The following is a 19,682-nucleotide window of genomic DNA, read 5'->3' as shown; positions in this document are numbered from 1 at the left end:
GCTAAAAAGGAAGAGAGTGTTTGCCGCCTTTTGGGCGTACCCGACAGTAGCCGCCCTAAATAAACAACGGGTTATGTGATTTGCGTGTAATAACGTACATACTTGGTTGATTTCAACGCGCGAAGAACTAATTACGTGATTCCGCCGGTCAACGCGTTACATTAAATTGACGCTACTGCCTCCGGCTGGCTACTTACATTAATTTGTAGTCATATGAATTTATTTTCAGGCCTAGCTATATATTGGACAAGTAATGCATATACATACCTTGTAGTATGATATGTAATTATGTAAATAAAACAAATATATTTCTGGAGATTCCATGGAGGTATTCTTGCAAATACCATGATTTACTTCTTTCTTCTTTTTAATTGAGTATTTGAATATAAAACGGCCCAAGTCCATTTATTTTTTTGCGAAATTGAGTTTAATATGGGAAATTGTTCCTTATACAATGACTCATGTTGTGTTTAAATGATAAATCTGAAATCATCTCAGTAATGCCTTAAATAAAGTAGGAATATCTGGTATGAGTGTAAGAAAAGCCCAAGTCTAGGACTTGGGTTTTTCTTACATTTATATCATAGCGCCCTCTCTCATTTCTTGTACTAACTACATAAGTCTACCATGTATATGAATATAAGAATGACCCAAGTCCACTAGCGTACCTAGGGGGGGGGGGCAGGGGGGGCACTCTGCCCCCCCTGACGAGTCACAACCCATGCAAAAACGTATCTTTGCCCCCCCTGACGGGCTTGAAAAACCTTTTTTGCCCCCCCTGACGAGCTTTAAGTCCTCTAATGCCCCTTGACGAGCTTGAAGACTTTTTTTTTTTTTTTTTTTTTTTTTTTTTTTTGCTTGTCAAATTTTTTCTGGAACGAAATCCTTTATTTGTGATCGAAGACCTTTTTTTTTTTTTTTTTTTTTTTTTTTTGCTTGTCAAATTTTTGGGCGGACGGTTTTGCCCCCCCCTGTGGAAAATCCTAGGTACGCCACTGCCCAAGTCCATATGATTATATAAACGACCCAAGTCCAACAGACAAAAGGCCCCCGCCCACAAGTAACGTGAATATTAATGTTCATAGAAAATACACTTATATTTGTTTAATGATGTTCTCTGACTTATTTTGGCTTCAATTACCCAAATAAAAAAAAATATATCATCTTTTTCCGATTTTCTCGAAATGACTTCTCTTAGACTTTGGCCTTTTTTACTCAGGTGTTCAATCGAAGATATGGAGAATATAATTTAAGTAAGGAGCGCTTGAATTCGAAAGGCACATAATTACAACAAAATTACTGTCACTCTGGTCAATGAAGGGAAAAGGGCAAATACAAGTATACTACCTGTCAAAACTAGCAACCAATGTTATCACAAGAAAACGGTGAATCATTTAAGTATTGCACTACGCCTTTTCCAGGTGAATTTATCTATAACACAGAGTGCAATTAAATAGCAGAATCGAATGATGAGAGCTGTACAGGGGAGGGTGAAATCACGTAGCCTGGCGTATATCACTGTAGATATCGATCACGTCGATGGAATAGCGCCATCATCTCTAAAGCAAACAGACCAACCAACAATACAAAGAACTATGCCTATCCATTCACATTGAGTGTTTTCACTTTAACACTATATTCTAGTATATAGAGGGGCGTGATGTTGTATCATTTATATTTAGACTAATGTTTATGCATGATTGTGATAGTATTCGAATGTGACTCCAATTTTGTTGTAAGGTAGATTTGGTCCAAAAGATATGAATGTATCATTTTGTACATTTTGTGTAAACAATTGGGTATTCCAAAATTTATGTCTGATTTAACATCACTTATCCTGTTAGCTCCAGGCAAATTGAAGTAAAATAATTCGTAATATTAGATGGAATTGCTCAATTAACCATATGCCTTTTGTAATAGTAATATACATATGGCATGCATGTAAACATGGTAAACATTTATTTTCTTAATGAACTAATATTTTTAAACCATGGGTTATCGATATCATACTTTCACAGCTCCATGCTCTTAGAATTCAAATAAATAAATAAACAAGCAATATAAACACCCCACCTGTCTATCTAATTATTTCAGAGAACCCCATAAAAGGGTAACTCCAGATTTTACTAAGTTGCGGAAACGTTTGTACAATATCATCCGATTGTAATCGAGCTAGTGTATTTTCCTCTCGTTGTAAAGTTCAAACTCTTGTTCCATCAGGATGAAATATATGTCTTAAATATCGAATATTATTGAACATATCGTTTTAGACAAGAGATACAAAACATGTTTTCCAATCCGTTTGTAAACAAGCATTCATATTAAGATATTTATTTATTACTTTACCTGTTGAATTTCTTGGCAAGTGTCTAATCTTAAAGTAATTTTCTCTCATACTATTGGGTGACTGGGTTGTATAGACAGAGAGAGAGAGAGAGGGGGGGGGGTGGTGGAGGAGAGGTCAAATAAAGGAAGTGAGAGAAACAGATATAGACATGCAAGAGGGGGAAACGAGTTGGAAATCGAGGTGTATGATTGCATGTGTGAAATGCAGTTTGGGCTTAGTTCGACTGAATAAAATAAATTGCCAGCTAAGTTATCGCATTTATGTGTTGTTATGCATTGATACACATGACGATAAATGACTGACTAACAATTCAGATCCGTCCCAAACGCTTTCCTAACCGTTAAAAGAGGATCTGAAAAAATGACTAAATTTGTGACGCTAACGTGTTTTAGATGAGGGCTCTCATTACGAGAAGACTTGCAATATTTTTTTGGTAACAGTCTCATCTACAGTATATAAGCTCCCACTCGTCATGATTTACCCACCACCCCAAAACCAACAATTAAACGCACAAGGAGAATATTGAGACTCGTACCGTGTGTATTGGGTTTAAAAAAGCAAATCGCGTGCTTCAAAATCATAAAAATTTTAATTGGTCAATAATTAGCCTCACAAGTACATCATCGAAATGTAGATAGAATTCAGTGAGAGTTTCGAAGAACGTCAAAAAGTGGTTAGGCGTGCTGGGTTCACTCGAGCATAAAATTGTACATCTGAGATCTTGGTAAAACTTCCAAGTAGTCTGAAAAAAATGGCCATGATTTTTTTTACCGTATTAAATGTAATACTTAAAATCCTTAATAAGTATGAAGAAGTATAATTGTTCCTCCAGCTATGATATATATCCTAATTTGTATTATTTCAGGATCAAATAATTTTAAAGATAAGCTTTCCTGTCAATCTACTGTTGGCTTTGTGGGTAGACGGTTGCGAAAGCACAAGCAATGTTAACCCGATTCACCTCAAGATTTATGCAAACTTCCGATACAAAAATCCGAATTCCCAAAGCCCTTTATAATTAATTCCTTCCAAGATTTTGAGAAATAAAGTCAGCGCTTCACAAATCCTTCTTCGTCTTGCGCATAATTTAGATTATACTTATCTATGAAGATTAACAAGCTTTCATCCATATAAAGTCCAAGCATGAAGAGAGCTCAACTACATCAGAAGCTCAATAAAATACAAGTGATGATCCAACGTGGCAAACGCGAGCATGTTTGGTGTGAGACTTACCATGTAACACCATTTGCATTTGATTTGTCGCGGGAGTTTGATTGGAGCAAACGCCTTTTCCTCTACGAGTCTTGTTTCTTGGATTCTGTACAGCGCCAGCTTGAACGCGGTCGATCTCTCACGAACTCTCGCCACCAGTACCCTCTCCTCGCTATCCACAGCAGCATACAGATATTCATGGTTATCACTTGCAGTAAGCGAGATACCAACATGGCCTTGCCTATCGTAGAGGTTGATCCGACTTGGTGTGATGCAACACGTGGTAGTGATCATCCACCCTGATCTGGTGATACAGATGTGTTCTGGCTTAATGTTCCCCGTCGACACGATTTGCTGAGGGTTAGCAGTTGTGCCTTCGAAGATGTAGATCTCCGGATTGTTATTGACTGCGTAGATCTTCCCGTTGCGGTCACTGCATAAGCTGAAGTAGTTGTTGCCTTCCTTGCGGGTATATTGAAGACCGGTGAATGTATTGTTGACGTCGTACACCTTACAAGCTTGAGCACCATGCGAAACGACGGACCTCTCATCGCCTAAGAAGGCAATGTCCCAGACCTGCCCGACTTTACCCTTCAAATATTGTTTCTTTTCTCCAGACACCGAAAAACGATCTGCACCGTTTCGGTTCAATCCATAACCGACCACGACAGAATCAGGGGAAAGGGCAGCAATGCCTCGCATGTACCCTGCTAAATCTATCTTTCTTGCAATACTCAGTGTGTAGGTTCTTATCTGGGCTTGTACGGGCAGTACAACCGCTTGGGCATCACTTGATTCCCCGTTAGCGATGGCATTGCCGCGACTTTCGATGCTACATTCTGCAGGAGCTTCAGATTCAATAACAGTTGAGGTGCTACTTTCATCTTCTTGATTACATTCTTTTGAGGAGGTACTATCGTCTTCTTCACTACACTGATTTTCAGCGTGGACCTTACTAGCTGAGTAACTGACTTCCCTGAAAACCAGATGACCAAGCTCGAGAAGTTTGTCATCTGCTGGACAAAAATGTATTCTCCTGATCTCTTGACCAACATCACTCAAAGATGTTCCTTCAACACTTTCTGCTAGTAGGTTCTCTAGGTTACCACAAAGTAGGTTATGGGCTTCAAGGGTGCTTAAATCAACAAAGCGAGTCGCTTTACGTCGTATCACCGACAACGAGCTGTTTATCTTGTCTATTAGCCGCTTGTTGTGATCAACCCAGTTATCACATGCCTTGTTTAATGCTGATCTATGTTCATTTACAGTGTCCAAGAGCAATGTTTCATTCTTCAGGAGTATGGCTCTCTTTTGTTCAAACTGGTCCCTAATCTGTGATTTCAAAGCGTTCAGATGAGAAGATATTTTGTTGTTGTGTTGTTCAGTACTATTGATGGCCTTTTCCATCTGGGACTTCCTGGTATCGCTTTGACGAACAAGAGCCCTTTCCCTGTCTTCAAATTCTCTATCTAACTCCTCTTTCTTGTTGATGGCATGTCCCTGATGGCAGTCCATGAAGCAATAGAGGCAAACAAATTCCTGACAATCTTCACAGAAGATATCCCTGAAAATCCTACCGTGTTCTAAGCAAACGTTCGGCGAGAGAGTCTCTGTCAACAAGTGCAAATCTTCCTCCAGATTCCTGGCCAGGTAGTTAGGAGCGAGTTCTGCAACCCGCTCGACCCCAAGATTAGTACACTCCTTGCATACAGGACATACCATGTGGTCAAGATGGCGATTATTGTCATCGTACACCTCCAAGCAGTTTATGCAAAATGTATGGCCACAGTTGAGGAGGGTTGCCTTCTTGAAATTTTCGAGACAGAGTGGACAAAAAAGTACCTGAAGTCGGACGTCTTTGTCGTTGGTGGCCATTTTAGTTAGCATTCCTGGTGAAATTCTACGTGTTAAAAAAGAAATAGAATTGAACTTTGAAAACTTTCATATTGAGTTGACCAATAAGTTCCCCCACCCCCTCTCTTTCTCCCTCTCTATATGATATGCAGCGAGTTAGGACAGACTTGCAATGATATTAAATTGAGAATAGTTACGATCAATAAACATTTTTGTTTTGCATGTCTGCTGATTTTTTTTATTATATTTTTCTTTGAGGGGGATTTTATGTCGAGACCTCCGTTTGCTGGTTTAAAGGTTTTTTTTATTTTAGTCAATCCTATTAGAAAACTTTTTATAACCCTTAATAGAATGTTTGAAATAAAGTAATGGTACAAAATAAGAATGTTTTTTTCACCATTTTATTTAAAATTTATCACTAAAATTTTTAATCCCCGGCATAGTTGAAAGGGAGGTTCACCAAGACAAAAGTTTATTGTAAAAACTAACACAAGATTAATAATGATAAAAAAAAGGTTACTGAAGGTTAGAGAAAAATCCATCAAAGAGTAAATAGTTATTAAAATTTCAATTATATGATTTGTGACGTCATATGCGAGCTGCCTGGCTACACATCGTATGGCCAAAAAATAAATTAAATGCCATTTTCTCAGAAAATTGAACAAATACTTTTACTGTACCCTTAGAATATCAACAAACAACTCATTTTAGACCGTTCCTAAGAAGAAAACCAAAAACATAATTCATTATTACCATTTAATTGAAATTATTTATTTCATATAACATAGCATATGGGGCTCCTGCTCGTTTATGACGTCACAAAATCAAACTTTGGAATTTCCAAGGTTAAATAATTTTCCCCCAACCTTCACTATTATTTGTAATCATTTTTTTAAATCTAAAACGAACTGTTCTTCCGGGCGAATTTCCCTTTCAATCCGAGAACAGCCAATGCATGATGCGATGTGGGGTTATATAGGCCTGTTAAAGATACATTAAAATCATATCAATTAAAATAAAATTGTGGATTCATTTTCTCGCTCGCTACATTTAATAAATTTTACCGGATGAGACATATCTGGGCCGCTAGCTTTTTTTTTCTCATTACGCCTGTAGAACATCATATTCAGGAAACATTTTGAATAAAACTGCATTTTGTATGTTAACATTGCTGGCTTTCCATAGTTGTTGATCGGATCAATTGCTATTTCTTGTAAGGCGGAGCTCAGAAGGCAATGAATGTCTTATGTTCATTTATTGTAACCCCTTGTGATACGGTGCACTGATCTTGTAGCTCATAACGACTAGCTATAATGCAGACGGCTATGCACTATGTACCGACCAAAAAGCCACGCAGGTTATTGAAGTACGAACAGGCAAACAGAAGACAGCTACACTCTTTCTCTTTATTCAAAATAAATTTTATAATGCTTACCCGATCAGGGATGGACGATGGCTTGCGTTATGAGGTTGGATTCGGTTACGTTAGAAGACAGCGGTGCCATCATCCATGGCGCACATATATTGCATTGCGAACGTCCATTAAATGCATTGCGTTGAGCTCACCATAAATTCATACAAGCTGCACACACACACACACACGCGCACACTTATCCGCCGTGGACGTTCGTCACGTGATCCGCACGTATCATCAGGCAAGTACTATTATGCTTCAACACAGCACAGGCGTACAGTTTACGAGGTAAGAAGTGCATTGTCACGTGACATGCGCTCATCTGTATAACGTTGCACATAACTTGCAGATGCGGTGCAGCGATGTCTTACTTTACTTTACTGTTGGGGCAATCTAATATCGTACAGGATTTTTTGTTTCGTTTTTGGGGTAAATATTGTTTTTTGTTCAGCCTTGCTTGTAGATATCCAACTGTTGTCTATCGAATGGCTTTGTGAAAAGGCTGCGCAACGATTCCCCTTGAAGATAATAATAATAACGGTATATTTACCCAGGGTAGCCACTTCAGTTCCGAGAACTGTTCTCCTTTATCAACATTAATAGAGGAAGAAACATATTGGAAAATTTAGTTTTCATTTTTTTTTGTATCTGAATAAAGAAAATACATATCATGCATATTACGCATATTATAAAAAATAAGAATATATATCATGCATGTTATGCATATTATGAAAAAAAAAATTAAAGTCCCCAGATCCGTAATTTATTGTCCAAATCATGACATCACCCATAATAGAGTGGATTACATTTAAAACATGATTTATTAAGCTCAACGCCAAAGACTGAAATTGATTTCATTCATGAAAAAGGCATACATCAGGATTACATGGATTGTAATTATTATAGTATGTGACCTTTCAAAGTTCGTCCATATGGTTTTGACGTCCTACGTTGGCCATGTTGGCCTATAATATCATTATCAACGTTGTTCTTTTTAGTATTCCTTCACCAGCTAGCATCAGATATTCATTTTCAATATTATTATTGTTGATGTGGAAGAGGTTCATCGTGGTGAAGGGTTGAGTAGAAGAAATAACCAGTTGTCTCACGATGTAGCAAACGTAGTGGGAAAGCGACGTTTCGTCTGCAAGCTGCTAGACTTCGTCAGGCAATGAGCAAAGACTGTGTGTGTGTGTGTATTTGAGTTTTGTCAGACGTGTATCAATCAGATATGATTATTTAAGTCTGGGACCGACCTTTAACGTCACCATCCGAAAGACGTGACCAGGGCTCGAACCTCTGCATCAATTTGTAACTTCCAATTCCCCGCATAGCTTGGATTACAGGCGCACGCCACAACGCCCAGACGCTGCTGCGCACGGGTTATATAGCGTCGGGAGCTATTGTCTGGCTCCACTCGGGCATGAGCCGCGCTGTGATTGTTATCATTATTATTATTATTATTATCGTCCTTATCTTCATGTTTATTATAATACTCCTCAGCACAACCAATCACAGGTTAAGGAAAAGTACCTAATCGATTTTCATTCATGAAAATTGCCCCTCTCTGGAGTCATTTGAAAATTAAAACTGAAAAAACTTCAATAAAAGTAATGCCACACACGTTGCGCTACTCGCTTCACTAAGTTAGCGTGGGTGTGTCTCCCAAGACATTTTGCTGACCCAACTATTCAGATTCAGATACCTAACCTTACATAATCACGACAACATGGCACCTTCAAATGCACCAGCAACAGGTGCATCATATGTGAAATACACCTTCACGAGGGCGACACTTTCACCAGCAACTCTACCAGCCTGTCTCACCAAATCAAGGGCAACATCACATGCACTACAACTAATGTTGTATATCTCATCACTTGCAGAGTTTGTAAGGTACAATACATAGGGGAGACCAAGACCACACTCAAGAAACGATTCTACGGGCACGGATCCACCGTCAACACAGCAAAGCTGGACACTCCAGTTGGCCGCCATTTTAACCTCCCCAAGCACTCCATCACTGACATGATGCTACAGGGCATCGAATCTTTAGGTACCCGTCCTGACTCAGTCCGTACTAGCAGAGAGAAGTTCTGGATGAGACGACTTCGAACCACCCAACCTCATGGCCTGAACATCCAAGAGGGGAACGACTGTTATTCTTTCTTATCCACATTCAATTTATATATACATATATTTTTTCCCCTCAGCTCTTTTGAATAGTTTCTTCCTCTACCTTCCTCCCATATCTCATACAAGCTCAGCTCCAATTTTTCCTTCCTTATTCAGGCGATATAATAATCATTATATATATTTTTTTTTCTCCACTCACCTCTTTTAGATTTACAGCATTTGCTTATTAACATGTATACTTGGTTTCCTCATAATACACCCCCTCTCTTCTATATTTGCTTTTACCTTTTTAGGCAATTTGCTTCCTCTTTTTCATATATACAGTTGTTTTTTTTTTTTGTTCTTTTTTTCCTTCTAATATATAGTCTTATGTTTTTTTCCCGTCACACCTATATAGCGGATTACAATATCAGTTACACCATATGTGTATTTATATTTTTTCATAGACATTTCTTTTTTGGATATATTTATATACATATCACTCATAGATACATCTTTACACTTACCTTCTTCTCTTAGTTTGTTTAATGCTTTATCATATATACTTATATGTCTTTTGCACATTATCAGTTGTTCCCCATTCTTTTCCCTTTTCCCCCACTCTTATGCACCAGTTTATTATGCCTTTCTTTGTAACCTGTTTGACCCACCTCTCACTAATTCTATTGTTATTCATCCCTTCCTCATACCCTCTATCACTGTTTCGTTCCAGATCCTGTTTGATGTTGCCTGCCTCATTATCTTAATCCCTCTTGGCTTGAGGTCTTTTACTGGCCTTACTTACACTAACTTCCCTTTGTGTCTGCCTACTCCTTTTCTTTCATCCCCTTCACTAACCTGATTGGTCTTCTCTACTTACTAATGCCCCTTTTGTCTCCTTGTCTCTAGTGTTGCTGTAGCTTGTCTGTGGTCTATATTATGGTTGTTCCACTTTATATGTTTGTCATTTTGCCTCCGACGAAGATTCTGCTCGGATCGAAAGCTTAGGCCCCTCTTGACTTTCTAGATTATATTTTATAATTTTTTTTCTTCAAATGGACAACGGAAAGTTATCTTTCAAAAACAAATCAATTTTGACAAGTTCCATTGTATTTTAATTGGGCTATGTATGTAGTCTCACTGTACTTGCCGACGGACACAAGACGTATTCACATTAACGGATACAACAGACAAGCAAAATTTCAGGGCGGCTCAATCTGTTTTCATCCCCTCCAGACAATGGATAAAATGGGTGAACTATAAAATCACTAGTGGACGCATGCTCGATGGATGTAGAGCGTATGAAACACGTATACAAAGAGTACACAACGGAGACAAAACGTTTTTCAACGGATGGTAAGATTATTTTCCATTTTACATCCTATATACATCCGTAAGTACAGTGAAACCAGTTGTGGTACCGATTTGAAAGTGAGTTAGAACAGAATTCAACAAAATGACCCCCCAAGTGTTTATTATATATGAAAAAAAATTATGTACCGAATGATTCTGTGAAAAACTTTCTAATTGCTGAGAAATGAGCGTAAAAACGCATGGCATTCCATAAAATGTTGGGAATTTTTTCAACCAATAATACCCCGCAATGATAATACACTGTCCGACTGTCGTGTGGTAATCTGTGTTAGCAATCATCAGTATGATCGCTTTTCAGCTGAGCTTTCATTTTACTTTATGTAACTGTGCGGAGTCTAGATCTAGCATGATATGGAAACAATTAACATTGGTTTCACATATATTCTGACGAAGTCAGCGTTTACTTTAGCTGCTTCCTTTTATCTTATTTTCATATCAAGGCTTTGTAAATATGTTTTTTATAACTACACTCTAAAAAACGCAGTTTGTTGTTTTAAACAACATTGGTTTATACTATCATGAACCGTCCAGGAGTTACTGAGACGTTTTAAACAAGTGTTTAAATCTTATACAAAAGAGTTTCATTTTTAATATTACATTCATAATAAATGTGGCATGGCTCTTTTAACTGTTAAAGGCTCATATGATTTTGAAGAAATGCTCCGGGCTGAAGATATTTAAATCTCAATAAATAGAGTAAAATTCACTAAGTAAAATGCTGAAATTTCATCAAAATTGGATAATAATATTTAATTTTAAAGATTTGCATTATACCGGTGAAACAGTTCTAGACAGGTCTTCATGAATATGCATTAGTTGGGCTGATGATGTCATATCCCCACTTTCATTTTTCTTGTGTCATTACATGAAGACTTGAGTCGGTTTATAACGGTGGTTGATTTTACTTCCACGCTGTAAGCATTTTTTTATCGGAGGATGAAGGTACACTTGCACTTCACCAGTACGACAATACGACAGACGGCGGCCAGTACTGTCTCCAGAAGAAGAAGAAATCATATTTGTTTCATACATGTGTAAATGGTGTGTCTCCATTATGATGAAATAAGTTGCAGCAAGAAATGACTGGTATTATAAATAAAACAATAATATCAATAAAATAACTAATTAGTTGTAAATCCAATCGTTTTAGCTCCTGGTAGAAAAAATTGAATAAACCTAATTTCATATAGTAAAATACAAAAGAACAAGAGGGGATATGACATCATCAGCCCACCTAATGAATATTCATGAAGTCTTGCCTAGAACTGTTTCACGGGAAAAATGCAAATCTTTAAAATCAAATTACTCCGTTATTTGTTACCTGATTTTGATCAAGTTTTAGGCATTTTGCTCATGGAGACATTAAAATCGGAAGCCCAGAGCATCCCTCTAACCCTGTCTAGGCCGGGGTATTTTGGGAGTTCACATGGCCGGGGGGGGGGGGGGCCTGGGAGGCCCCCTTGAGATCTCGGCCGTGGACCGCGCGATCGCGCTGAAAATTGGCATGCAGGTTGTCTGGGATATAATCTAAAATATTGTATGGTAATTTAGTTCATGCGAATTGCCATTAGGTAATTATGCTAATTTATGCGTAATTAGCATGCGAAATTATACTTTTTTCCTCTAACTCCATAAATAGAGCTCCAAATGTTCCAATTTTTGACGCAAAATTAATAATAATAGTAATATATCATTGCCAAATGCGTCCCTATGCGCTTAATTGGATAATATTACCCTGGCTCTAGCCCCGCAGCCTTTTACAGCGTGGTGGCATTTCAAAGAATGAATTCCTGCCAGGTACCCATTTACCTCACCTGGGTCGAGTGCAGCACAATGTGAATGATTTTCTTGCCGAAGGAAATTACGCCATGGCTGGGATTCGAACCCACGACCCTCTGTTTCAAAGTCCGAAGACTAATCCACTGGGCCACAACGCTCAAAAGTTGCGCAAGACTTGAAAGTAAAAGGTCAGCGAGCAAAAATATTGCGTGATCCTTTGAGGGGGGGCTCGTAGCCCACCCCAGCCCCCCGCCCCCCGCCCCCCGCCTAGATAGGTTAAAATTACGTTATAACTGTAATATTTGGCCTAAGAAGCCGACGATTGTTCTTTGGCCTGACAAAAAAACATTAACCAATCACGTAACAGCATTGTTACGTACACAGTCAATCATGGTCTATAAATATATATTTACCATTTTAAAATAATTTTCTTAGTGAAAAAAATTACGGATGGTAAAATTGTCTTTATTTACCTTCTTATTCTTTTACTGACAAAAATGAATAAACAATAATCTTTTTTTCATTATAAGATAATATAAAACTCGATACTTTCTCAATAAAAAAGGCATTAACAGTATAAATTACCTTTTGTTATTTTTCGATTTGAATCGATTATAATCATGCTGTTTATGTCTAAGATTGATTGGGTTGGGTTTAGTTTTGTCATTTTTCTTATTTTGACTGAAGAATCTGATGGGTGGTACCTTGTCATCAATGGGCAGTTTCTAATATTCCGTCCAAATTTAGACATATGCCAATGTGAAAATGGGTGGGGTTCATAAAGTAAGAAAATATGAGAAATTGCCCATGGATATCTTAATATTGATTAAGAAGATGATAACAGAAATGAAGCAAAGAAACACATTAGAAATTATAGAAAGAAAACAGGAAGAGAAAACAAAGAAATACATACATAGAAAAAAAGATAAAGAAGAATTAATTCAAAATAATTAATAGACCAAAGAAAGAAGAAAATCAGAACAAAGAAATATTTAAGAATTGATAGAACAAAAGATAAAGAAAGAGTTAACACATATAAATACACAGAACTGACAGGAAAAGAGATAAAAAACATAAAAACCTAGAAATACATAAGATTTGAAAGAAAAGAGGATGAAAGAAGAATTAAAACACATATAAATACATAACAAATCATAAAGAAAATGGAAGGAGGGAACAAAATTTGATACATGAGAATTGATAGATAATGAAAGAATAAGAACAAGGAAATACCTAAGAATTGACTGACGAAATTATGATGAAAGAACATTAAAACTAATAAATACATAAGAATCGACAGAAGAAAATATGAAAGAAAGATTTAAACAAAGAAATACATAGAAGAAAATATGAAAGATGAGTCAATACATAATTATATATTAGAATTGATATAAGAAAAGATAGAAGAAAAAAAAATACAAGAAATGGATAGAAGGAAATATGAAAAAAAACTCAAAACAATGAAATACACATTTGATTGAAGAAAAGAGAACAATTATAGTACAGCATTTTCATTTATTTGAATGCCCGATAAATAACTGGTAGCAGAGCGAGGTTCTTATATCTCGGCCGTCGATCACGTGATCGCGACAAAAATCGGCACGCGCATTGTCTATGACATAATCTACACAATAGAACGATCAAATTCTTTAACAAAAAATCAAATTTCTCATTAAAATTATGCCAATTTATGCATATAATCGAAAGCTTGATCTAATTTATCAAATAAGGCCTTAAAATATTGTTTTTTTCTTCACAGCAGACGCTTTATAGAATTCCAACCTAATATACTTCAAAAAATGTAAATATCATAATTTTTTTTTTTTCTATCTAATTTTTTTTAAATTGCTTATGGATTTCTTTGTTTTTCGACTTTTTGAAAATATTTTCAATGGAAATGGGACTTTATCACAAAAAAGATGAAAAATAATTAACTTTAATCATTAAAAGGAGAAACATTGATACATTTTCAACAGTGAATTTGGTCTAAAAACCCTTTTTTCTTTAGATTTCTTTAGATTATTAGATTTGTACACAAATTCATGTTTTGGGGCATTTGTGGATCTGCATGCTGTTACGAAATGTTGCGTATTTTCGGAACCCGTTACCACGGGGTCACAAGTTTGGTCACAAAAGTTACACGAGACCTGAAAGAAAGGGGCTGATTCATTCCCCGTTCTTTTTTATGGTAAAGTCTGAAAGGTTCATTTGAATGCTACGTGAAACGTACTAAGTTCATTGAATATATACAAAACATAGGAATAATGTTCTTTATTACGAAGATCATAGAGCAATTCTTTGAAAAAGAAATGAAATTACATAATCGATTATAGAGGGTGTTATTCTTTCAACCCTGTTTGGATTTTATTTTTTTTAATCAGTCAAATTTATACCTACCTAGATTTTTCAAAATAAAATAAATAACACTCAAAATAATTTTGTAACAATAGACTTAAAAAAGAAAGTAGCACGATAATTCATATTAAAAAAGATATATATAATTTCTAGATATTTGATAGAGGTACTAGAAAAATAAATACATAATAATTTCATTTTGTCAAGCACCCGCATTACCTCTGCTTAGGTGCTACTCCTGTCTGTGTTATCTTGGAACATAAAATTGATATAGTTAATAAGAGACGGGAAAGTACTTAGTACCGACTATTTCATTCATTAATCAAAATAGTTTAATGACTCAATTATGCAGGGCGAGCCAAAAGAGTTGTTGCTTTTCTCAATTAGCATACATCCTCAAACACATTAGTGTATTCAACCTCTTAAAATAAAAATCCTTAAAGGAAGGAGATATTTTTGCGAACAGTTAGCCAAAGAGAACGAGGAGAAGCGAGAAATTTGCCTTTCGGCATTCTAAAAAGATTAAAATAGGTAAATTAGACAATCGATTACAATGGCAAAATTTTGTAAATATTAATTGTTTTGATTTGTCTATCAAGAAAAGCTTGGGCTATATATATATTTTTTTTTAATTCATTTTTTTTTACATTTAAGCACGATTAAAGGCAAAAATCAATTACATTTTACTATATAAATATTTTAATTATTATAACTTGCTAATTAATGTACTTTACATGTTATATATAAATTTCGTTTATTTATATGATTCTTTTTCTGGTAAAAAAACGTTTTACAGACATTTTGACAGACATCATAGAATGTTTTATGGTGTCATCATGCACAGTGTACTAAGAACTGTCACTTCCCTGGTCTTATTCAAATCTAGGGTGGAGACGTATACTTGACTTAAAATGTACAACCGAATACAGAAAATTGCTATCATAAAGGTAGAGAATTGACCCAAAAAAATCGGATTACTCCCGCCGGCAGATATGTCGACTTTTTTTTTTCTTTTCTTCAAATAAATATTCACGATACCATAGAATGGTCCTGGAAAGATTACGGTCCCCGCATACGAAATAGTCGATTGACACATTTATCAAGGCAGGGAGCATCTTCTAGCAATTCGCCATGAGCGTTTGTTTTTGTTGTTTTTTCGTACTATGGCCATATATTCAAATAGGCGTAAGATAATGTTTGACGTTACAAATTTCAATATTTACGATTGTTACGTCATCTTTTTGAGGTACTATTGAAGTTCGGTGTTTTTGCGATCCTGATCAACATGAGAAAAATAATTTTTAAATCCCAGAATTAATGGTCATATGTTGCTGATCTTGAGAGGGACACTCATCACGTACACTCTTTCAAATTCTTGATTATGTCTCAATAAATTGACTTTGGTATTCCAAATAACAAATAAGAATTGTAAAACGCCAATTAACACGTATACGGCAGAAACCGCTAAGTTCACTTGTAATTACCAAATTCATTTGGATTAAACGCAAAGATTATCTGCATAACAATCAGCTATGAGTGCGACCGAACAGAGTAAGGAAAACACTCAATCATGCGCATTTTATAAAGAAGAATGTTGCAGATGCTAATAAAAAAAGAATTGACAACTAAAAAGGGAAGGTGCTCCTTACAAAAGTTAGAGGGAGGCAAAAATTGAGGTAGGATGACTTAAACAATAAAAGCGTTTTTGGAGCTTCTCTTTCGTACTTTTCAAATACAAAAGGTTAGCTTCTTAATACTTTTATACTGATCTCAACATATTGGGATACAAAAGAAGGCATTTGACGCAGTAAATATTTTTTTTTTTTTGCTTTCACAGAATTCACCAATAATTCACCAATATAACTACACTTAACACTATCGGGCCCTTAAAACCTGCGTCTTAAAAGTCTCAAATACTAATCCCTATAAGCTTTTCGATTTTCTGGGATTCGGGTCGCAGTCACGCCATTAAAGGAATAAAAAGAAGGAAACAGAATAATCAATTAAAGAGATGTTGTTTTTCCCCATTAGATAACATCCTCAAACACATCAGTGTTTTCAACCTCTTAAAATAGAATCCTTTAGATGAAAGCGATACCTTGGCAAACAGAAAGCCAAAGAAAGCGAAGAGAAGCGAGACAATCGCCAATCGGGCATTCTAAAAGGATTATAATATGTAAATTGACAATAGATTATAAAAGACAAAATTTTGTAAATATTGTTTTAATTTGTCCATTAAGGACGTTACACAGTTAAAGTGAAATCCATGTCATTTTCACCAAACTTTGCACATACATACTTTAGAACCTTAATATTCGAAATATGCAAAAATTAACATAGGTCCATGTGCTTGATTTTTTGATATAGAGCTTCAAAGTTCACCCAAATTGGTGTTCTTAAGAATTGCGTATTCAAAAGAATTTGGCATTTTTAGACCGCCCAAGATTATTACAATAAGTTCAAACCTCTAATACTCAGTCAAAATGCATTAAAAAGACATTAAATTTCGCAAGAGAGTTAATGATTGTATCGTTAGAATGGATAATCTATTTACAGTGCTATTTGTTTGCAATTTAAGGTTTAACAGCACTGTCAGTTCTTAAAAATGGCGTAAAAGATAAAAAAAATCCCAATCTTAAAAATGTAAAATTTCAGTAACAAACTACAAACGTACAATAAATGCTACACTTATTCAAAATCCATGCAATTTACACCAAAATTTGCAGAGTTGTAGAGGAAGGTATACCTAAGAGGTACAAACATTAAAAAAGGGTTAATGTGCTTGTTTTTAAACTATCAACAATTTTATTAGAGCAAATGTGCTTTTAAAACACCAAAAATGCGCCGAATGCTTTGTATCTATGTGAAGAAAAAATCAAAACCACTCTACCATTTATTCAAACTCGGGGTAATATTCGTGATTCTTGACAGCACTGCAGAGTAAAGTATTTTGAATTGTAGAGAATTTTTTTTTTATTGGTCCATGGAATAATTCAATTTTTTTATCTTCATGAAATCTTCATGTCTGCGTTTTAAATTTCAAAAATAATAATACTTTGAGTAAAGATAGCAAGGCGAAGGGAGGCAACAATCGCATTTTTGGAATTCATAAATCAAAATATAACAATGAGATTGTATAATCGATTACATTTTTTTATTACGCTCTCTTTTTTTTGTTAGATTTACAAAACTTTTACTTATCAATCATTTAAAAAAAAAAGTGACAACAAAATAATTCGGACAATACAATTACCAATAAATATAGGACTAACCTGCAAAAATATGTATTTGTTAATTATGTACTGTTTAACAATTTTCTAATTTCTTGCAAAATTGTATCAAACTTCCAAATTAAAGTAAACTTTGACAGGCACCTAGCATTCTCTGTGAGGCCACATGTGCGACTCGTATTCCCCATTGTAAATAACCATTTCATAGGAGATCACAGTACATGTACAACATAAATTTTCTAACATTCCCCCAAAAAATTGATTATGAGTATACATTGACAAGGGTAATAATAATTCTTATGTAAAGTGTAAAGCAACGAGCGCTCTCAACTGCATCATGATTCTTGTAAAAAAAAAGAATCAATATTATTCCAAGAATATTGAGTCGGAGAATTCTGATAAATGTTATATAAATCATTCACTTTATCATTATCCACTGGGCCTCGACGCTCCACTCAATATGACGTCATAGCAGCCCGCGCTCTCATTGGGTGATTTTCAGCGACCAATTACTGGTCGGAATTTCGGTAAAAACAATAACGACACAAACAAAAATTGGTAAAGTTCAGCTCAGATGTATGTCGCTTCCATAATTTCACGTATCCGACAGTAAGGTCAGGCGATATATGACACCACACAAACAAGTATTGGTGCCTGGCAAAATTTTGATTATTATATTCAAATTACGTACTGTTTATGCTTAAGACTAAATATATAAAGAAAAAATATATATTTTAGCAGGTTAGTATCATAATTGCTAATCCTTTGTAATAGTTTCTCTTACATTGATTTTCTAACTTAGATAAATAAACAAAGCATTCTAAAAAAGATGTACATACGCAGTTAGTTATTTGGAAAAGGAATGAAGTACTATTTTTCTTATAATTTATTGCGTAATCGATTATACGATTTCCATGAAGTCACCAAAAATGCGATGATTGCCTCATTGCCTTGCTATGTGTACATAGGGGAAGTTCACCGTGACAGAAAGTTCATTGTAGAAATAGCAGAAGATTTGAGAAAAATTCCTAAAAGATTAAAAAAGTTTTACGATAATTTTGATCATTTGATTTGTGACGTCATGCGAGCAACTTTATATCATTTGGTACATTACAGAACTTATTTTTTTATAACAGAAACGTGCAATACGGGTTATTGCTAATGCCAATTATTTAGCACATACTCAACTTTTATTTAAGAAATTGAAAATATTGAATAATTACGATACAAATAAATTACAACTAGCATTATTTTTTTCCTACTCTAAACAATTGCTTCCAAATTATTTTAATGAATACTTTGGATATAACATCAACATAAATAAAATAGCACAAGAAATGCCAATAAAATGCATGTACCTTTTTATCATTTTTCAAGAACAACTGTCAGTTTTAAAGGCTCAAAGTCTTGAAATCTCTTGCCAGTTGACCTCAAAGAAAGTCAAACTACTCGTTCCTTTAGGAGTAAATATGAATTGTATTTACTTAAGTCTGAATAATTCATTTTTTTTTTATTTATTGCCTTTTATGTTGTTTTATGTTGTTAGCTTTGTGTTTGTAATGTGTTATTTTGTAATAATTTTTGAAGTGTGGTAAATTCGGGGATTTACCTTGACAGGCAATTGACTTTTTTACCCCCCACATCGTCCTCACTTCACCTTTACCATTTCTTGTATAATGTTATCTATAATGTATGTTGTATTTTGTATTGATTTGTAAACTTGATCTTTTGATGTTTTTAAAGAGATGTGAATAAATTGAATTAAATTGAATTGGAAAAAACAATGCAATGTAATTTTCTCAGAAAATTGAAATGGTTTTTACTGAACCTTTAGTTTATCAATACACAAATCATTTCACATAAGTCATCGTCAACCACTACAAAATTAGTTTTATGCATTTGATATTACATAACATTTGGGGCAGCTGCTCGTTTGTGACGTCACTAATCCAAAATAAATTTTATCTGACACATCTTGTCTATGAGGTGTCACATCCGAAAA

The 19,682-nt window shown here is 35.2% G+C and overlaps 1 protein-coding gene across 1 annotated transcript; it reads right to left on the bottom strand.

The window, feature by feature from the left end:
- Positions 1 to 940: 940 nt before the first annotated feature.
- Positions 941 to 6,971, bottom strand: LOC135154444 (uncharacterized). Its single transcript, XM_064100589.1, has 2 exons — positions 6,849 to 6,971; positions 941 to 5,459 (listed from the first exon to the last, which is right to left on the bottom strand). The coding sequence occupies exon 2, from the start codon at positions 5,444 to 5,446 to the stop codon at positions 3,506 to 3,508; it is 1,941 nt and encodes a 646-aa protein (XP_063956659.1). The 5' UTR covers positions 5,447 to 5,459; positions 6,849 to 6,971; the 3' UTR covers positions 941 to 3,505.
- Between the last annotated feature and the right edge of the window lie 12,711 nt (positions 6,972 to 19,682).

The sequence above is a fragment of the Lytechinus pictus genome, chromosome 6 (genome assembly GCF_037042905.1).
Source record: "Lytechinus pictus isolate F3 Inbred chromosome 6, Lp3.0, whole genome shotgun sequence".
NCBI lineage: Eukaryota > Metazoa > Echinodermata > Echinoidea > Temnopleuroida > Toxopneustidae > Lytechinus > Lytechinus pictus.
This window is presented reverse-complemented; position numbering and strand designations above follow the sequence as displayed.

Excerpts from the sequence above, each read along its gene's own strand:
- LOC135154444 (XM_064100589.1), bottom strand. The coding sequence starts at position 5,446 with ATGCTAACTAAAATGGCCACCAACGACAAAGACGTCCGACTTCAGGTA.